This window comes from Heterodontus francisci, unplaced genomic scaffold, assembly GCF_036365525.1.
Source record: "Heterodontus francisci isolate sHetFra1 unplaced genomic scaffold, sHetFra1.hap1 HAP1_SCAFFOLD_506, whole genome shotgun sequence".
In the NCBI taxonomy this organism is placed as follows: domain Eukaryota; kingdom Metazoa; phylum Chordata; class Chondrichthyes; order Heterodontiformes; family Heterodontidae; genus Heterodontus; species Heterodontus francisci.
The window spans coordinates 726,092-741,994 of NW_027140876.1; the positions used below are offsets into that span (position 1 = coordinate 726,092).

The 15,903-nt window shown below is 41.6% G+C and overlaps 1 protein-coding gene across 2 annotated transcripts in view; it reads left to right on the forward strand.

Moving 5' to 3' along the window:
* The first annotated feature begins 481 nt into the window (after positions 1–481).
* The window catches only part of LOC137361319 (NACHT, LRR and PYD domains-containing protein 3-like), a 68,567-nt gene continuing 53,145 nt past the window's right edge, over positions 482–15,903 (forward strand). Inside the window, exons 1-3 of one of the 2 annotated variants that reach the window (XM_068026220.1) lie at positions 482–581; positions 4,956–5,051; positions 12,215–12,381. In XM_068026220.1, coding sequence (XP_067882321.1) covers positions 4,988–5,051; positions 12,215–12,381 — 231 coding nt within the window. In that variant the 5' untranslated portion in view covers positions 482–581; positions 4,956–4,987. Of the gene's footprint in view, positions 582–2,108; positions 2,193–4,955; positions 5,052–12,214; positions 12,382–15,903 lie in introns of those variants that run through there. The other variant, XM_068026219.1, reaches the window with a different exon arrangement.

Genomic DNA, 15,903 nt, shown 5'->3' on the forward strand with positions numbered 1-15,903 from the left:
TTCCTAAAACACTGAGGAAAACTGCCACATTTCCATGTTAAATTGTGAAGGTTTACAGGAATTCCAGGTGGGTGAGCTGGGGATCAAGGAAAGGGACTAAATTCACCAGACGCAGGTGGCCCTGATCCTGAAGATGTGGAGGATTCCAACAGCTATTGGTCCCTCTGTTACCTCAGCAATCCAAGAGACAGTTTCTGATGCAGTGTCAGTTTGTCCCCGGTGCCGAGGAAAAAAGTCACATTTCTGCTGGAAACACTGTTTTCCTGTAGCCCAGGCTGATGGGCCAGGTATCTGTGGAAAGGAACAAAATCAAACAGAAATATTCATCCCTTAAATTTCACTTTGATGGGTTAGAAGACAAGTGTACATTACAATACCTCATGCCGTCTACATCCTTCTCATTTTCTGTCCTGCTATAATTAGATGAATGATGGAGTGATGAGAAAGGTCCACAGCTGGAAGTAAACAGGGATTGTAGACTGAGGAACAACAGCAGGTGAACCAGCACAGGATTGCGAGAGCACCAACCAGAGAGAACCCTTCCCATTCAAAGAGCTGTCATCGATCGACTGGGGAGAAAGGTGAGAGAAAGTCCCATTTACTCTGAGAAACACTGGTCCTGTAGACAGTACACAAAGGTTACAAGGTGAGGCAGGAAATGGTGGAAATGTGACTGGGAGATAAAGGCCGATAAACCCTACCCGAACCGACGGGACCCGACAACATGTGTCGGGTTCGGGTCGGTCGGGGTGCACTTCCGGGTCCGGCATTCGGGCTCAGGTCGGACACACTGTATCATGGCTAAGTGGCACCAATTTAATTTTTGGACCAGAAAGTTGGTTTTGTTACAGTTATTTTAAGCGTGTGCAGATCAGCAACAAAGTGAAAAACGGAAGGTAATTTCACTGATGGTCAGGCCGTGTCAGGCTTGGGTCGGGTTTGTTTTTGCAGACCCAAGGCAGGCCTTTACTGGGAGAGTCTGACCAATGAAAACAATTAATCAGCAAGAGGCCATGCAGTGGAATGTGAAGTGAGATCGGTTTCTGTCTTAAAACACAGAGTCATAAGTGAATCTTGTGAACAATTTTTAGTGAATGGATTTGCTCTAAGGGGTGACTCCAGTCTGGGGCAGAGTCCAGCAGATGGACACCTGTCTGTTTATTAGGTGGGGCTGAACTCACACAACATCATCAGATCAGTGTTAAAATGTCTCAGATTTGGGGACAAATCAAATGGGAGAATGAACTGTGAAACGAATTCCTGTCAATTCACTGAACGCGATGCAGAGACAAACCTCAAAGATCAGCACGGCCTCTGACCAGCAGCTGTGGAGTATTGTCAGATAGTGAATGCTGAACACAGCTTCATTACCTTTCAACAAGCCCAATGTTTAGTACTGAGGATGGTAAAAGACATGAAACACCGGGTGAGTGTTTGCCTCCTATTTCATTGGTGACAGAGACACACAATCCAGAAATCGAACAACAGTGGTCAACGCAAGCAGGGAATGTGCTTCCAAAATCAACTTCAGATACAAAGAAAACATCAGTTTCCCAGTGTATTCAGAAATAGAACCCAAACCAAGAAAACACAGAATATAGTCTGAAATGGGGATGAGTAATATGTCATAAATGGATGCAAACCCCCTAGTAAATTATGCTGTGCATTTGAGTATTCTGTCAACAACCATTTTATACAGCAGGTTTTAAGCTTGGACTTCTGTGTTCTGATTGTCAAAATGGAGGACAGAGGTCAGGTGGGACAGCCACTTGTAACTCGTCTAGCTCTAGGACCCAGGAGAGCCCTATCCAACCTGTGTGGACTCAAAACGGTTTGTGGAGACAACTTGTCTTCCGTTATACAGCTACGATGTGCTGGAGACACATCTTCCTGCAAGAAGCCACATCCTGTCTTCAAGCTGCATTGACTTTTCTCTCTTAAGGCCTCTCCAACAAGAAAAATTATAGAGAAGCTACACTTTGAAAAATGCAGCAAGTAACAAACCAACCTAAAGACAAGCTGCAGTGACAGCATAAAATGTCTGATTTCTCCCCGTTTCCTCTCTGTTTAAAATAAGGTGACTTCAGCAATTTAGCTGTCTCTGTTATTACTTTTGAGAATGAAAAGAAAAATAAATTTTCAAGAAAAGAGCTATCTCCAACAGCTCCTCCTCCATTCACCATTTTGAATAGGTAATCTCCAAATTTTGGACACTTTTTTTTGATATTCATGGGCACTGGTTTTAACTGAAATCCATATTAGCTGGTAGTTAAAATACGTTTCTATTTGGTAAATGTCCTTGCCTTTTTTATGCCTTTAACTTTTCCCTGAATATTTGTAAGTGTGTGTGGTGAAGTTAAACCCCTTCCTGAGTTTAAGAGTGGGTGATAACAAACCTTAATACTTTGTTTTGATTTTAAAAACTATGTTGTTGATGCGGTCATTTATTATTGGGATTTAAAGGAGGAAAAGAAATTCAAACGCTAATCTAGTTACGGACAGGTCGTTGAAAAGAACAGGAAATAGGATCAGAGGGAAAAAATTAACTTCCTGTTTGTAACAAAAAATCTTAGAAATAAAGCAGAAAATCTGGAAACGCTGTCATTCAGGCAGCGACTGTGGAGAGAGGAAGGTGGGGTTAATGTTTCAGATCCTGATCCTGTTAACCGTTAACCCCACCATCGTCTCCCCACAGACACTGTCTGACCCACTGAAGATTTCCAGCATTTTCTGTTCTTTTTATCAGACTTCCAGTATCTCCAATATCTTGCTGTCTCTGATAAGATTAGTTTAGTTTTGAGTTGGTTTCCTCCCTTGTATAAATGGCCCTTTATATTTCAGGGTGAGACTGTCCAGACTGTAATAAATGCCTGTCCCCATCATACTCCTCTCACTACCCCATGCTGTCTGGCTGCCGCTTTCTCCCCATTCCCAGCCTCTCCCCTCTTCTCCCTGGCCTTCTGTACCCTGGACCCACACCCTCTTCTGTAGCTGCAACAAGCTCCTCTGATGGAACTGAAAGATTCCAGTCTCCCAGCTAGAGCATGTGGAATATCTTGTAAAAGTGAACTGACTTTAATGGTTTCTATAACATTAAGTCACAAATGAGATTGTGTATTCCAGAAGATAGAGTTTGATCAGACACTCACCCAGTTTGACCTGTGGGTGAAGAGTTAGACATGTACGTCTCCATCTCCAGCCTCACTTTCCTTTCATTGATTTTTTTGGATCCTTATTCTCTGCAAGTTTCTCACCTCTCCATGCTTTAATCTCCAGTCAGGTTACTGCTCCTGCCACAGCTCTGAAATGACAAGAATCAAAGTCACAAATAACCCCTTCTTTGTCTCTGACTGTGATAAACTCTCCCTCTTGATTCCTCTCTACCTCTGCAGTCTTTGACACCGTCGAGTACAACATCCTCCTTCAGTGCCTCTCCTTTATTGTCCAGCTCAGTGGGACTGAACTCATTGGTTTCCACTCTTACCCGTCCAATGATAGCCGGAGAATCTTGTTCACTGGCTTCTGCACCATTACCTCTGGAGACCCCCATGGATCTCTCCTCACTCCCTCCTATTTCTCATCCTTAAGCTGCCCCTTGGAGACACGATGCAAAGACAAGGGCTCAGCTTTCACATGTCCACTGACAGCACTCTGCTCCACCTCTCTCGACACCTCCACTGCCTCTGCTTTTTCATGCTACTAGTTTGACCGCACGTCTTAAGTATTTATTTTATTCAGAGATACAGCATTGAAACAGGCCCTTCGGCCACCGAGTCTGTGCCGACCAACAATCACCCATTTGTACTAATCCTACATTAATCCCATATGCCCTACCACATCCCCACCATTCTCCTACCACCTACCTACACTAGGGGCAATTTACAATGGCCAATTTACCTATTAACCTGGAGAGTCATAACGGCACAAAAGTAGGCCGTTCGGCCCATTGACAGCAATCAAGTCAGCCCCACTCTCCCATTCTATCCCCATAGTCTTGCAAATTTATTTCTCCCAAGTGCCCATCCAATTTCCTTTTATAAGTCATTGATCATCTCTGCTTCCACCACCCTTGTAGGCAGTGAGTTTCTGGTCATTACACTTGCTGCAAAAAAGTTTCTTCCTCATATCCCCCCTGCAACTCTTACCCAGAACTTAAAATCTGTGGCCCTAGTCCTCATACCATCAGCTAATGGGAACAACTTTACTTTGTCTACCTGATCCAAAACTGTCATAATCTTGTAAACCTCTTATCAAGTCTCCACTGGCCATAATCTTCCAATCCTCCTTAGATACAGGGGTAGTGCCAGAGGACTGGAGAATTTCACATGTTAATACCCTTGTTCAAGAAAGGGTGTAATTATGAGCCCGGCAACTACAGGCCAGTCAGTGGTAGCTTTTAGAAATGATTAAAACATTTGTTTGAGGGAATCTGGGCGTTGCTGGCAAGGCCAGCATTTATTGCCCGCTTGCTAGGCCATTTCAGAGGGCAGTTAAGAGTCAACAACATTGCTGTGGGTCTGGAGTCACATGTAAGCCAGATAAAGATGGCAGATTTCCTTCCCTTAAGGACATTAGTGAACCAGATGGGATTTTATGACAATCGGTGATAGTTTCATGGCACCATTACTGAGACTAGCTTTCGATTCCAGAATTTTATTAATTTATTGAATTAAATTCCACCAGCTGCAATATTACTCGTTCAGTGACATTATCATTACACCACTGTCTCCCCCACTTCTAGTGCAGAGCCTTGGTGACGGGCGTCCATCTGGAACTGGGTGATGGAGCTCAGCGGGACTGACTGGGCAGCTGTCTGGGTCACACCTGATGCTCGATCCCAGAGTTAACGGCTGTTATACTGATGGGGAGGAGGAACTGATATCATGTTTAGCGAGGCAATGTTTTTTTTTTATTATTTCTGTCTAACCCTCTTGTTAATTTTACCTTTATTGCAGAGAATCAGAATCTGGGAACGCCTGTCACCACCATGGCTCAAGGTCCAAATAGGGAAGAAGATTCAACATATTCAAGAAGAATGAGAATGGATACAGGTAGGTTCACAAAATATTTTAAAATATCATCTCTGTCTTGATCTCGTTCAAGAACCTGCAGCTCGCACAGCAAGAGGGAACAGAATGGGCTGAGCAGAAAGAGGGAGGTGAGTGACCATCTAGAGGGATATAACAGTCACAGGTGGGGGGAGCCCCTGAGTACTGGAACTGTCCAGTAGATACATGCTATTGGGGACTGAAAGGTGGATAGAGACAATAGCTTGGAGAAGGATCTTCCTGTGCAACAGTGTGACACCAGGGAGCAGGAGGCCACCCCAAGTGGGAGGGGGCTGGAGCACAGGAGAGTGTAGTGGTGGGAGATTCTATAGTCAGGAGAATAGACAGCCTCTTCTACAGCACCAAACAGGTTCAAATGGAAAGCTGCCTCCCTGCTGCCGAAAGAACAACATCCAGGAATTGTTGGGACCATCTGTGGGAAGGAAAAGAGAGCAGAAAGTAGTCATGTGGTCAGAGCCAATAACGCGGGTAGAAATACGTTTAGAGAGGGATACTGAGGCACTGGACTAAATAAAAATACTGTCCTCAAGGTGGTGATTTCTGGATTGTTTTACACTGGGTCAGTTAAGGATGGAAAAATGAGGCAGGTCAATGTGAGGCTGCAGGGCTGGAGCAGGAGAAAAGGGTTCATGTCCTTGGAGTAGGAGAATGAGGTCAGGGTGAAGGGAAGGGACGGCCAGGATCTGAATCCACCAACAGCAATGTTTTTGCAGAGAAGGTGAATGGAGCAATGATCGGGAATGGTTCTGAGACTAAAAAGCAAAATTAATAAAACTGTTAGTTCAGGAACAGTAGATTTATGAAATAGTGAAAAGTTATTAGCTGGAAAAAAGGAGTGAGATAAAGTCAATTGGTATTTTTTTAAATGGAAGAACAGAGAAGAATTAACGTAAGCTACATTGAGTATTGCTGAAACTAGAGACATGTTGTCGAAGCTTTTTATCTTGCACTCATCAGGCCAATCCCCAAGAATAACCAATGTAAGGGAAAACAACAACTTATACTGTATAAGAAGAGAGTGCTGATTGTTTGGTAGAGGCAATGCCATGGAGAATGCACCAGTTTACAGTGACTGACAGTTAACTGCCCCACTTTGTTTGAAATTTAAACCAGGCAGCTTGACTCTGATTGGTCAAGACATTGCCCTGAGATTGAACCAGCGAATGGCAGTCACTTATGTTGTTTAGCTGAAATAGACGCAATGTTTGTTCATGTTCTTTCTGTTTGCAAAGTACAGGGCCCTATGTATTAATATATTTAACTTCCAGTACACACAAATGCGCCACACTGCGAGCTCGACTGACAATCTTAAATTTGATGTCAACGTAATTCTGAGCACACTGGATTATATAGCAAATGTTGTCCAATTGTGGAATCAGATCTAATGTTGGACACTGTGTTTTGAGTTTTGCAAGCACAGGCTGGTTGGTTACAGCCTGTACCTTGCCCATTGTGAACAGCTGAAGGGACATGTTGTTTGATATGATCCGCCAGTCTTTGGAATGTAAGGCCTATATACCTAACATCACACTGGCATTGAAATTCATATATCACATTACTCATTTGTGTGTTAGGCAGGACAACTTTTTGGCTTGGTGGCAGCATCTTGTTAGTGGCAAACATCATACGTGTTGCTACTGCATAGTAGCAGCGTGAAACAGTTAGCTTTACCTGTTGCTCAAGTTTTTGGGATACATTACCCTTCCAGGGTATTTTGAGGTCGACTGGGCATTTTTCAGGGCTGAAAATGGCGGCCTTAGGCCCATTCATAAGTTTGTGCGATACACGGCGAGAAATGTTCTGATAGGTTGCCATTGTCATGCAGGATGTCTTTGATTCGCCCTATTTCAACATCGAGATTGCGTCGTGAGCAAATGGCTGGGGTCCTATTGACGACTAATCTCTTCCCATACCGTATAAGTTGTTTATTCCCTTGTGTTGGTTATTCTTGTGGATTGTCCTGATGTGTGCAAGACGAAAAGCTTTGACAAGATGTTCCTATTTTCAGCAATACGCAAGTTCTGTACTACTAAACGACTATTTATAAACTACATTGTTGTTGCTTGCACTTCTGGCGATTCGTGCCACACACGCGAAGCCAGTCTGGTTGTGTGGCTTGACGTGTGTGCTGGCATTGAGGGTTGTGACCTGTTTTTTTTTTTAATTCGTTTTTTTATGGAGATGTGGGCATCGCTGGCTAGAACAATATTTATTGCCCATCACCAATTGCCCAAGAGAAGGCGGTGGTGCGATGCCTTCTTGAACTGCTGCTGTCCATGGTAGGTACACCCACAGTGCTGTTAAGAAGGGAGTTCTTTTATACAGCCTGAGCTGCGGCATCGCGCATTAGAAACTTGCATTTTAGATGAGTCTGCGGGTCACCTAGAGGACCCTTGGACTGCACTTCGAGAACCACTATTCTACAGCCACAGCAACGTATGAAACATAAAACTTGGAGGAGTAACCCATATGCTCCGTAGAGCCTGCTGTCTGCCATTCGATAAGATCATAGATGAACATTTACCTCTACTCCATTATTCTGCCCTGTCACCAGATCCTTTGACTCCCTTAGTGCCCAAAAATCTATCTTCATCCTGAACATGCTCATTGACTGAGACCCCACGTATTTCTGAGGTAGAGAATTTCATAAGATTCACAACCCTTGGAGTTTAAAAAAAAGCCTCTCATCTTCATCCTAAATGGTTGACCCCTCATCCTAAGACCGTCACATCTAGTTCTAGACTCTCCAATCAGAAGAAACAACCTCTCACCGTGCCCCTGTCAAGCTTTCTAAGAATTCTACATGTTTCGAAGAGATCACTTCTCATTCTCCTAAACTCCAGAACATATCGGCCCACAACAGATTTATATTTATATTGCGTCTTTCATGTAGTAAAACATCACAGGGAACTTCACAGCAGCGTTATCAAACCCCTTTTAACACCCAGACACATAAGGAGATATTAGGACAGGTGAACAAAAGCATGGTCAATGCAATAAATTTTCAGGAGTATCGTAAAGGGGGAGAGAGACCTAGAGATGCAGAATGGTTTAGAGCAAAAGGGTGTTCCAGGGACCTAGGTTAAGACATGTTCTATATGTATGCAGTGAAGCAATAGAAAGAGAAATAGCACAATTATTGGTGGGTTTTACAGAGCAGCGAGCAATGGGCTGTGATAGAGGGAGAACTGGGAGAAACTAATGTGGAGAATGAGGTTTTGGGAAGATGCAACATATTTACTTTACTTTCTAAAACTGTTAGTGAAAGTGAGAATGTTGATGTTTTATATCAGGATGTCGATCCATATTTACAGATAACTGTAGAGAAGGATTCGGATTTGAGAAAAATAGCTGAGATGGATAAGTCACTCGACCAAGAAATAACACATAACAGAAGTCAGAAAGGAGATCATACCGACATTTGCCACAATGTCTCAATTCACTTTTGATATAAAAGAGCTGGACTGAATGAGTTCAAGCAATGTTTCTGTTAAAATAGGGTTAGAGGATCAAGTGGGTGACCAGGGACCAGTTAGTCCACGTCAGTTGTGACCAATCTCCTTGAATCTGTTAATCTTGGTCAAATTCACCCCCACGTTCCTGTAAACGAATTAAAAAAAAGAATTTATGAATATTTAGAGATACAGGGAATGATGAGGGAAGGGCAGAGTGGATTAGCTGTACAAGTAATATCTGAATTTACGAACAGAAAAACAATAATGGACAGGTAAAGACTTTGATCCATGAATCCTATCCCAAACAATTGTGATATGTTGTGTATCACAATATATGCACTCCTACCCCACCTGAAACCATGTGATCTGCTGTGAGAGTTGGAAAAAAGTAGATAAAACTGCATGTCACTTTAAGGAAAATAAATGCGGGTAACATCTCTGATCCATCTTGGCGACCAAGACTATCCCAAGAAATTATGTTGGCCCTGAATTCCTGCAACGCTTAAATTTGTGAGAGCTCACATTTATCCCAACCAGAAAAAGGTCCCACTGTTGCTTGAAGGATTTCAGCCAGTCAGTGTCCACCACACAAGATGACGGACTGTTCCAGAGGTCCACTATTCTCTGGGAAAAGAACCACTTCCCAGATCTGTCTAACACAACTTAAACTTGTGATCCCTGCTGCTCCATGACCTATTTAATTCAAACAAACTGGAAACTCAAACACAATCTATTTCCTTCATCATTTTATAAATCTAAGTCTAGGCTTCTCTGAAGTATAGTGTCCCAACTCTTTCAACCTATTTTGCTAACTAAGATTCTTTACACTGGGAATTGGACTAGTGACCCTCTTCTGCACCCTTTCCAAAGCCTCAATATCACCCAGCATGTGAGGAGAACAAAACTGCACACAGTTTTCCAAGTGAGGCCTGACTAAGGATTTTTCCTGGAGCAAAATAAAATGCCTCATCTTCAGCTATTAGAATCATGGAATAGAACAGCACAGCAGGAGGCCATTCTGCCCATCAAATTTATGCTGGTTCTTTTCAAGGGCAACACAGCTAGACCAAGTCCCTCTCATTTTCCCCACTCACAGCAGTCTTTTCTCCTTCAACCATTTACCAGATTCTGTCTTTGAAGGCAACTATTGAATCTGTAAAAGGCAGAGCATTCCAATCAGAATCACTTGTAGAAAAAAGTTTTGCCTCATGTTGCCTCTGGCTCTTTTGCCGATCACCTTAATTCCATGCCCTCTGGTCATTGACCCTTGAACCATTGGAAACAGTTTCTTTTTATTTACTCTATCCAAAGTCTTCATAATTTAAATGCCACTATCAAATTTCCTCTTAGCCTTCTCTTCTGAGAACAACTCCAGTTTCTACAGTATATCTGTAACGATAATCCCTCAGCCCTGTAACCATTCTAATAAATCTTTTTGTACCCTCTCCAAAGCCTTCATGCTCTTCCTAAAGTGTGGTGTCCAGAATTGGACAGTTTGGCTGGTGCTGAACTGGTATTATATAGGATTAGCATAACCTCCTGACCTTTGTGCTCTATGTCTCTATTTATAAATCCCAGGATACCATATGTGTTATTAACTGCTTTGTTAGCCTGCCCTGCCACTTTCCAAGATTTATGTGCTAACACCTAGGCTTCTCTGTTCTGTCACCTCCTTTAAAATTGTACCATCAGCTTGTATTGTCTCTCATTATTCTATACAAAATGTATCACTTCACAATTTCCTGCATTGAATTTCAGCTGCCATGTACTCACTCATTCTACCAGCCTGTTTATGATCTCTTGATGTCTATTATCATTTTCCTCACCATTAACTACACTTACAAGTTTCATGTGACCTGCAAATTTCAAAATTGTGCCCTGCACACCCATTCCAAGTCATTAAGGTATATCAAAAACAGCAGTAGTCCTAATGCTGTAGTATTGGAACATGATTGTATATATTCCTCCGGCCTAAGAACAGCCATTCACCACAACAGTTTTCTAACCCTTAACCAATTTTGTATCCATTCTGCTACTGTCCCCTTTATCCCATAATTTTTAAATCAACAACCTGATATTAAAATTTTCATCCATGTGTTCAAATCCTTCCATGGCCTTCCTTTACACATCTCTGTAACCTCTGTTACCTCCTCCAATCCTACAACGCTCTGAGAATGTTCCTCTTACTCGGGTCTCTTGTGCAGCCCCCATTTCTTTTGCCTCGCTATTGGCAGCGGCCCTTCAACTGTCCAGGTCCTAAGTTCTGGAATTCCCTGCCTGACCCCCTCAGCCTCTCCACCTCACTTTCTAAGATGCTCCTTAAAGCCCAGCTCTTTGAGCAAACTTTCTGATTGTTCTAATGACTTGGTGTTAGCTGTTCTATGAATACACTCCATTTTTCACCAGCTATCTCTTCACAACATTGCTTGCGTACCTTTAGAGGTGTGTACATTATGTTGCACTCACGCAAAATGCCCCAATTGAAAATACAGAACTCAAATTGAAGAGTTATAAAAAATTGACTTTTAAAAAAGCAGATAATGTTCTGGAAAAAATGACCACTGAGGTCAAACAAAATATTCAAACTATCTTGCTGTCTGGCAAGGAGAAAATGATACATTCCAAGCTAAGAGGTGTCATTACACTAATCCTGAACCCATCAAGAGACATTTTTGAATTGAATGGGTTCTTCTGAAACAACAAAGATGTGAAATAACCACAACCTGGTCCATTGTTGGTCACCACAAGGAAGAAGATCAGTGTCTCCTAACAGAAGCTAATGTGAGAGATTTTTACCTTAAAAAAGACAGCCCTCTGGAGAGAGATCTCAATAAATCATCCAGCTGACACCTTCAAAAGCAGTCCAGCAAAGGGGAGGAACCCTGCTACACCACAGCACAGAATTTAAGGTGACCATCTACTCAAGTCTGAAATCTTAACCATCAGAAAATCTACAAACATCTCAACAAGCTAAAGTATACAAGCAACCCAGGCCTGCAACTTTAAAGGAAAAAGCCCATACATCACAGAAGTTCCAACAGGTTTACTGTAAACCACGAAGACCAACCTCACTTTGACCTACTTAGCCCTTTTCACCTCTATCTATTTCTATGTACCAGTGTGTGAGTGAATGCGGAAGTGAATGAGGTTACAAACATTTTGAGAATTGTGAAAAAATAAATATTTAATCTTCTGTTTTAAACCAACAAGAAAACCTATCATTTGTCGGTTTATTTGACCTAAAGACTAACACAGCACTAACACAGCATTTTAACCAAACACGTTTGCGGTCAGTTGAAAGGTGAAGTGTGGGAACCACCCACACCCCTTATCACTTGACAATAACAACTAGACTCCCTAAATCACTTTCTCCACCTTCTTTAATGCTTTTCCCTGGAGGGTGTATGAATTGAGCATTCACCCTACCCATGTGTGGATTATAAGTGTGTAAGTATTTTATGTAACTTTCTATCCAAAGTAAACATTATTTGCCAGTCATGTGCACAATATCCTAACACACAAGACAGCTTTGTTGAGACTGATCAGCATAGATCTATGGAATGTGATATATATGCGTTTTCAGAAGATATTTGTCTCACTCAAGGTTGTAGCCGTTTATTATAAGAGGAAATGTCACATTCTGGATCGGTTGTCGATAATGTGTTTAGTTTTCTCCATTTGTGTTCACAGATCCGAACTCTATCACCACTGATTTATTGACAAATTACGACGATTACCAGTTGTTCAAGTTGACAAAATTCTACCGGGACAGACTAGAACAGGCGATTGAAGAAGGAGTGGACGGAGTCAGCTCATTGTTAACATACGAGAGACATTTCAGTGTACAAGAACATCAGGTAAGTGTGAGGGACACAGAATGAGTTTGGATTATTTAAACACCACAGAACTAACAGGATGTCAGATCTTACAATCATAGAATGTTACAGAAGAGAAACAGGTTAAACAGGAAAGAAATGGATAAAGCTGAACATATTATGAATCTGAAACAATGATATGAAGAGATGAAAATACCCAGCGGGTATTACCGGCATTTCAAGAACAAAAACGGAAATCTTCAAATGGTTAAAATGTGAGACCCAAACAGGGAAACTAACCAGAAGCCAGCTATGGGGGTTGAAAACCAGATGTTGTGCAGGGTTTATTCTCCCCCACACATCACCAATTCCAACTTCAGTGCAGGCACAATCTGGACAGTAGAACTTGCTGTGGAGGGTCACTCCCCGGAAGAGCACTTTAGAAAATTCCATACAAACAGCCTGTAATGTTCTGTTAGTTCCTTTTAATGGAAGAGAAGTAAATGGGAATGAAAATCAGACAGGGTATATAATGGATGATCGATCTGCTACCACCTGCACAAGTTGAAAAACTAGTCTAATCTCAAGCATCTGTTTACCACCCATTAACATTAATATCCACTCAATCTAGTCCCAGTTTTATGATCATTCCCCATACTCTAGATTTCCTACTTTCCACACACCAACAGAATTCTCCTGAATAAACATTTACCCACTTGCTTCCACAATAATTATTGGGAGTGAATTATACTTTTTAACCAGATTGTGTGTGTGAAGAAAGTTTTCCAAATTCAACCTGAATGCTTCAAATTTACTTAGTTTTCACTGATTGGCCAAAGAGCAAATATATCATTTTTTAAAATCATGACTCTTCAGAATCTGAAGACCTGCAGCAACTCCTCACTTAATCTAGTCATTCTTGAGTGGAATGAGCCCAAAGTTCTCAAATCCCTCATGGCAACAGTAATTCCACATTCCTCATTAACAGCATCCTAGTCAATGTGCACAGTACTTTTTTTCCTCATGCTTTTACTTCCTATAAATGGAGTGTCTAAAAATGTACAGAATGGAGGAAATTTCCTGTCGCTCTGCTCTTGTTGTGAACCTCACTGCAGAGAAATAGCAGGAAATTGAGCTCATTCACTCTGTAATTTTCTGCCCCTATGCACCACAGCCTGTGCACCACAGCCTGGTGGAACATCAGGAAATTGAGCATATTGTGTCTGTTATTTGCAGATAAATAGATCGACATCTGCTCCATTTTGGTTATGGAAAGCATGACTCGGAGATAACATTTTGTAGTTTCATGTTTTTCCAAACAGCTGGATTTTACAGTAGAAAGAACAGTGAGGCTAACAGCACTTGCCATTATTAACATTAAATCGGACAGTAACTTTCAGCGGCTGCACATGCCCAGTTAAACACAGAAATCTCACAGTTTCTGTCTGAGATGCCGTGCCCCTCCAAAAGCATCATTGGTGACTTACCATTGAACTGTGTGAAGTTGCTGAATTTACTGAATAGATACACATTAAAATGGCCAGAAAAAATGTTACAGCTTGTTCATTCCAGTGTAAGTAAATTTTTAGTAGAGCGATAAATCTTAATTACTGCCAAACTACCTCTCTAGCATGGAAAAATAACTTTTATAGTTGTGAAGTCTCATTCTGTCATATTGACTTTATTGGCCATTAAAGAAAATAAATACATTTTAATTGTTTTTACTTTTTCTTGCTGTCTCTTTTCTCTCTCTCTCTCGATCTGATTATTCTTTCCCTCTTGTTATTGTGCTTTCTGTACCTGGTTTGACATTGAATTAAATATCCAAACTGACACTTCCTGCTTCACACTCTGTGCTGTTCAGTAACAAATGTTCAATCTGACTGGTTAAGGATACACACTATCTATCCCTGTTCACACAGGTCCCTGATGCTTTGTAGGTGGGTTTGTGTGTTTTCAAGAGTTGACTGGGAAGAACCTCCAGCACAAATGCCTATAAAATGTTTGTGGGCAAGTGCCAGTGTGATGAATGACTGGTGCAGTCCATTCACCACTGATGACAAAATCAAATATTGTGATGATGAATGACATTGTCATCTCCTATTAACACAAACTCTGTCTCCTCGCTACTTCTTTCCATCTCCCTCCATGACCACTGTTTGAGGTCGCACCTAAATGTTCCTAAACTCTGCATCCTATTTCCTCGGATTGGAGAAAGTTATATAGTGGGGTTCACCTGGGGTCGGTGTTGGCATTAGTGCTTTTCTTGATATGTATTAATGACCTAGGCTTGGGTGTACAGGGCACAATTTCAATGACAGAAAACTTGAAAATATTATGAACTGTGAGGAGGGCAGTGAACCTCAAGAGGATGTAGACAGGTGGGTGGAATGAGTGGACAAGTAGCAGATGAAATTTAAAGCAGAAGAGTATGCCGTGATACATTTTGGTCGAAAGAATGAGGAGAGACAATATAAACCGACTGGTCTGTAGTTGCTGGGCTTTTCTTTATCCTTTTTGGAACATTTGGAACTCTTGTTACAACCGAGGCGAGAGGAGTGCACTATTTATTCTAGTTCCACTTCTCCATGGGTCAAGGCATATTTTTTCCCTACTTACCGATATTGTCAATCATAGGCTCTATTTTTATCCCAGAAAAAAAACACACCAACCAGGTTTCTTTAATAAACACCAAAATTAACAGTTTATTATAAAACAAACCTTAACCAGTAATGAAGTAAAGCACCAACACACCGATTGAAATATTAAAGTTCCCTTTTTACCTCAGCCCCTCACACACACATGCATACACCGGTTAACTGGAAAAGTGAAAGGGAATGTTGTTTAGTGCTCTGTTACAAAAAAAAGCAGACAAAAAATCCACACTTAGGCTGAATTCTTGCTCAATCTTGAAGAAAAATAGATGAGATATGTTGTGTTCCAAAACTGGCATACAGTCTAGCCTCCGAGTACACTGGGATCTTTGAGAACAGTTCTTTCCAGTAGGTGTTGAGAATTAATTTGGCAGGCTTTTTTTCCAAGACAGGAGACAAGACTAGTTGACACAGAGACTTTTCAGAGAGGTGCTGGAAAGCTGAGCTGGGTTGTGGTTTTCTCCTCCTTCCTTGAGAATTCTCTTCTCTCCTTGGGAATTCTCTTCTCTCCTTGGGAATTCTCTTCTCTCCTTGGGAATTCTCTTCTCTCCTTGGGAATTCTCTTCTCTCCTTGGGAATTTTCTTCTCTCCTTGGGAATTTTCTTCTCTCCTTGGAAATTCTCTTCTCTCCTTGGGAATTTTCTTCTCTCCTTGGAAATTCTCATCTCTTCTTGGAAGTTCTCTTCCTTTATATACAGCTCAACACCAACTCAAAACAATTCAAGAGCGAAACTGACAACAGGAGTTGACTTACATCAATCTCTCCAGGTGTCCAAAAATTCCCAGAAACGCTTGTTGTTGTTGCTGAAAGTCGGGTAGTTTCCCTGAAAGGCTTGTTTTCCTCACAAGGCCCTTCAGTGCCCCTTTTCAAAAACATTTCCAGGGACTGTTTTTCAAATAAAGTGGTATT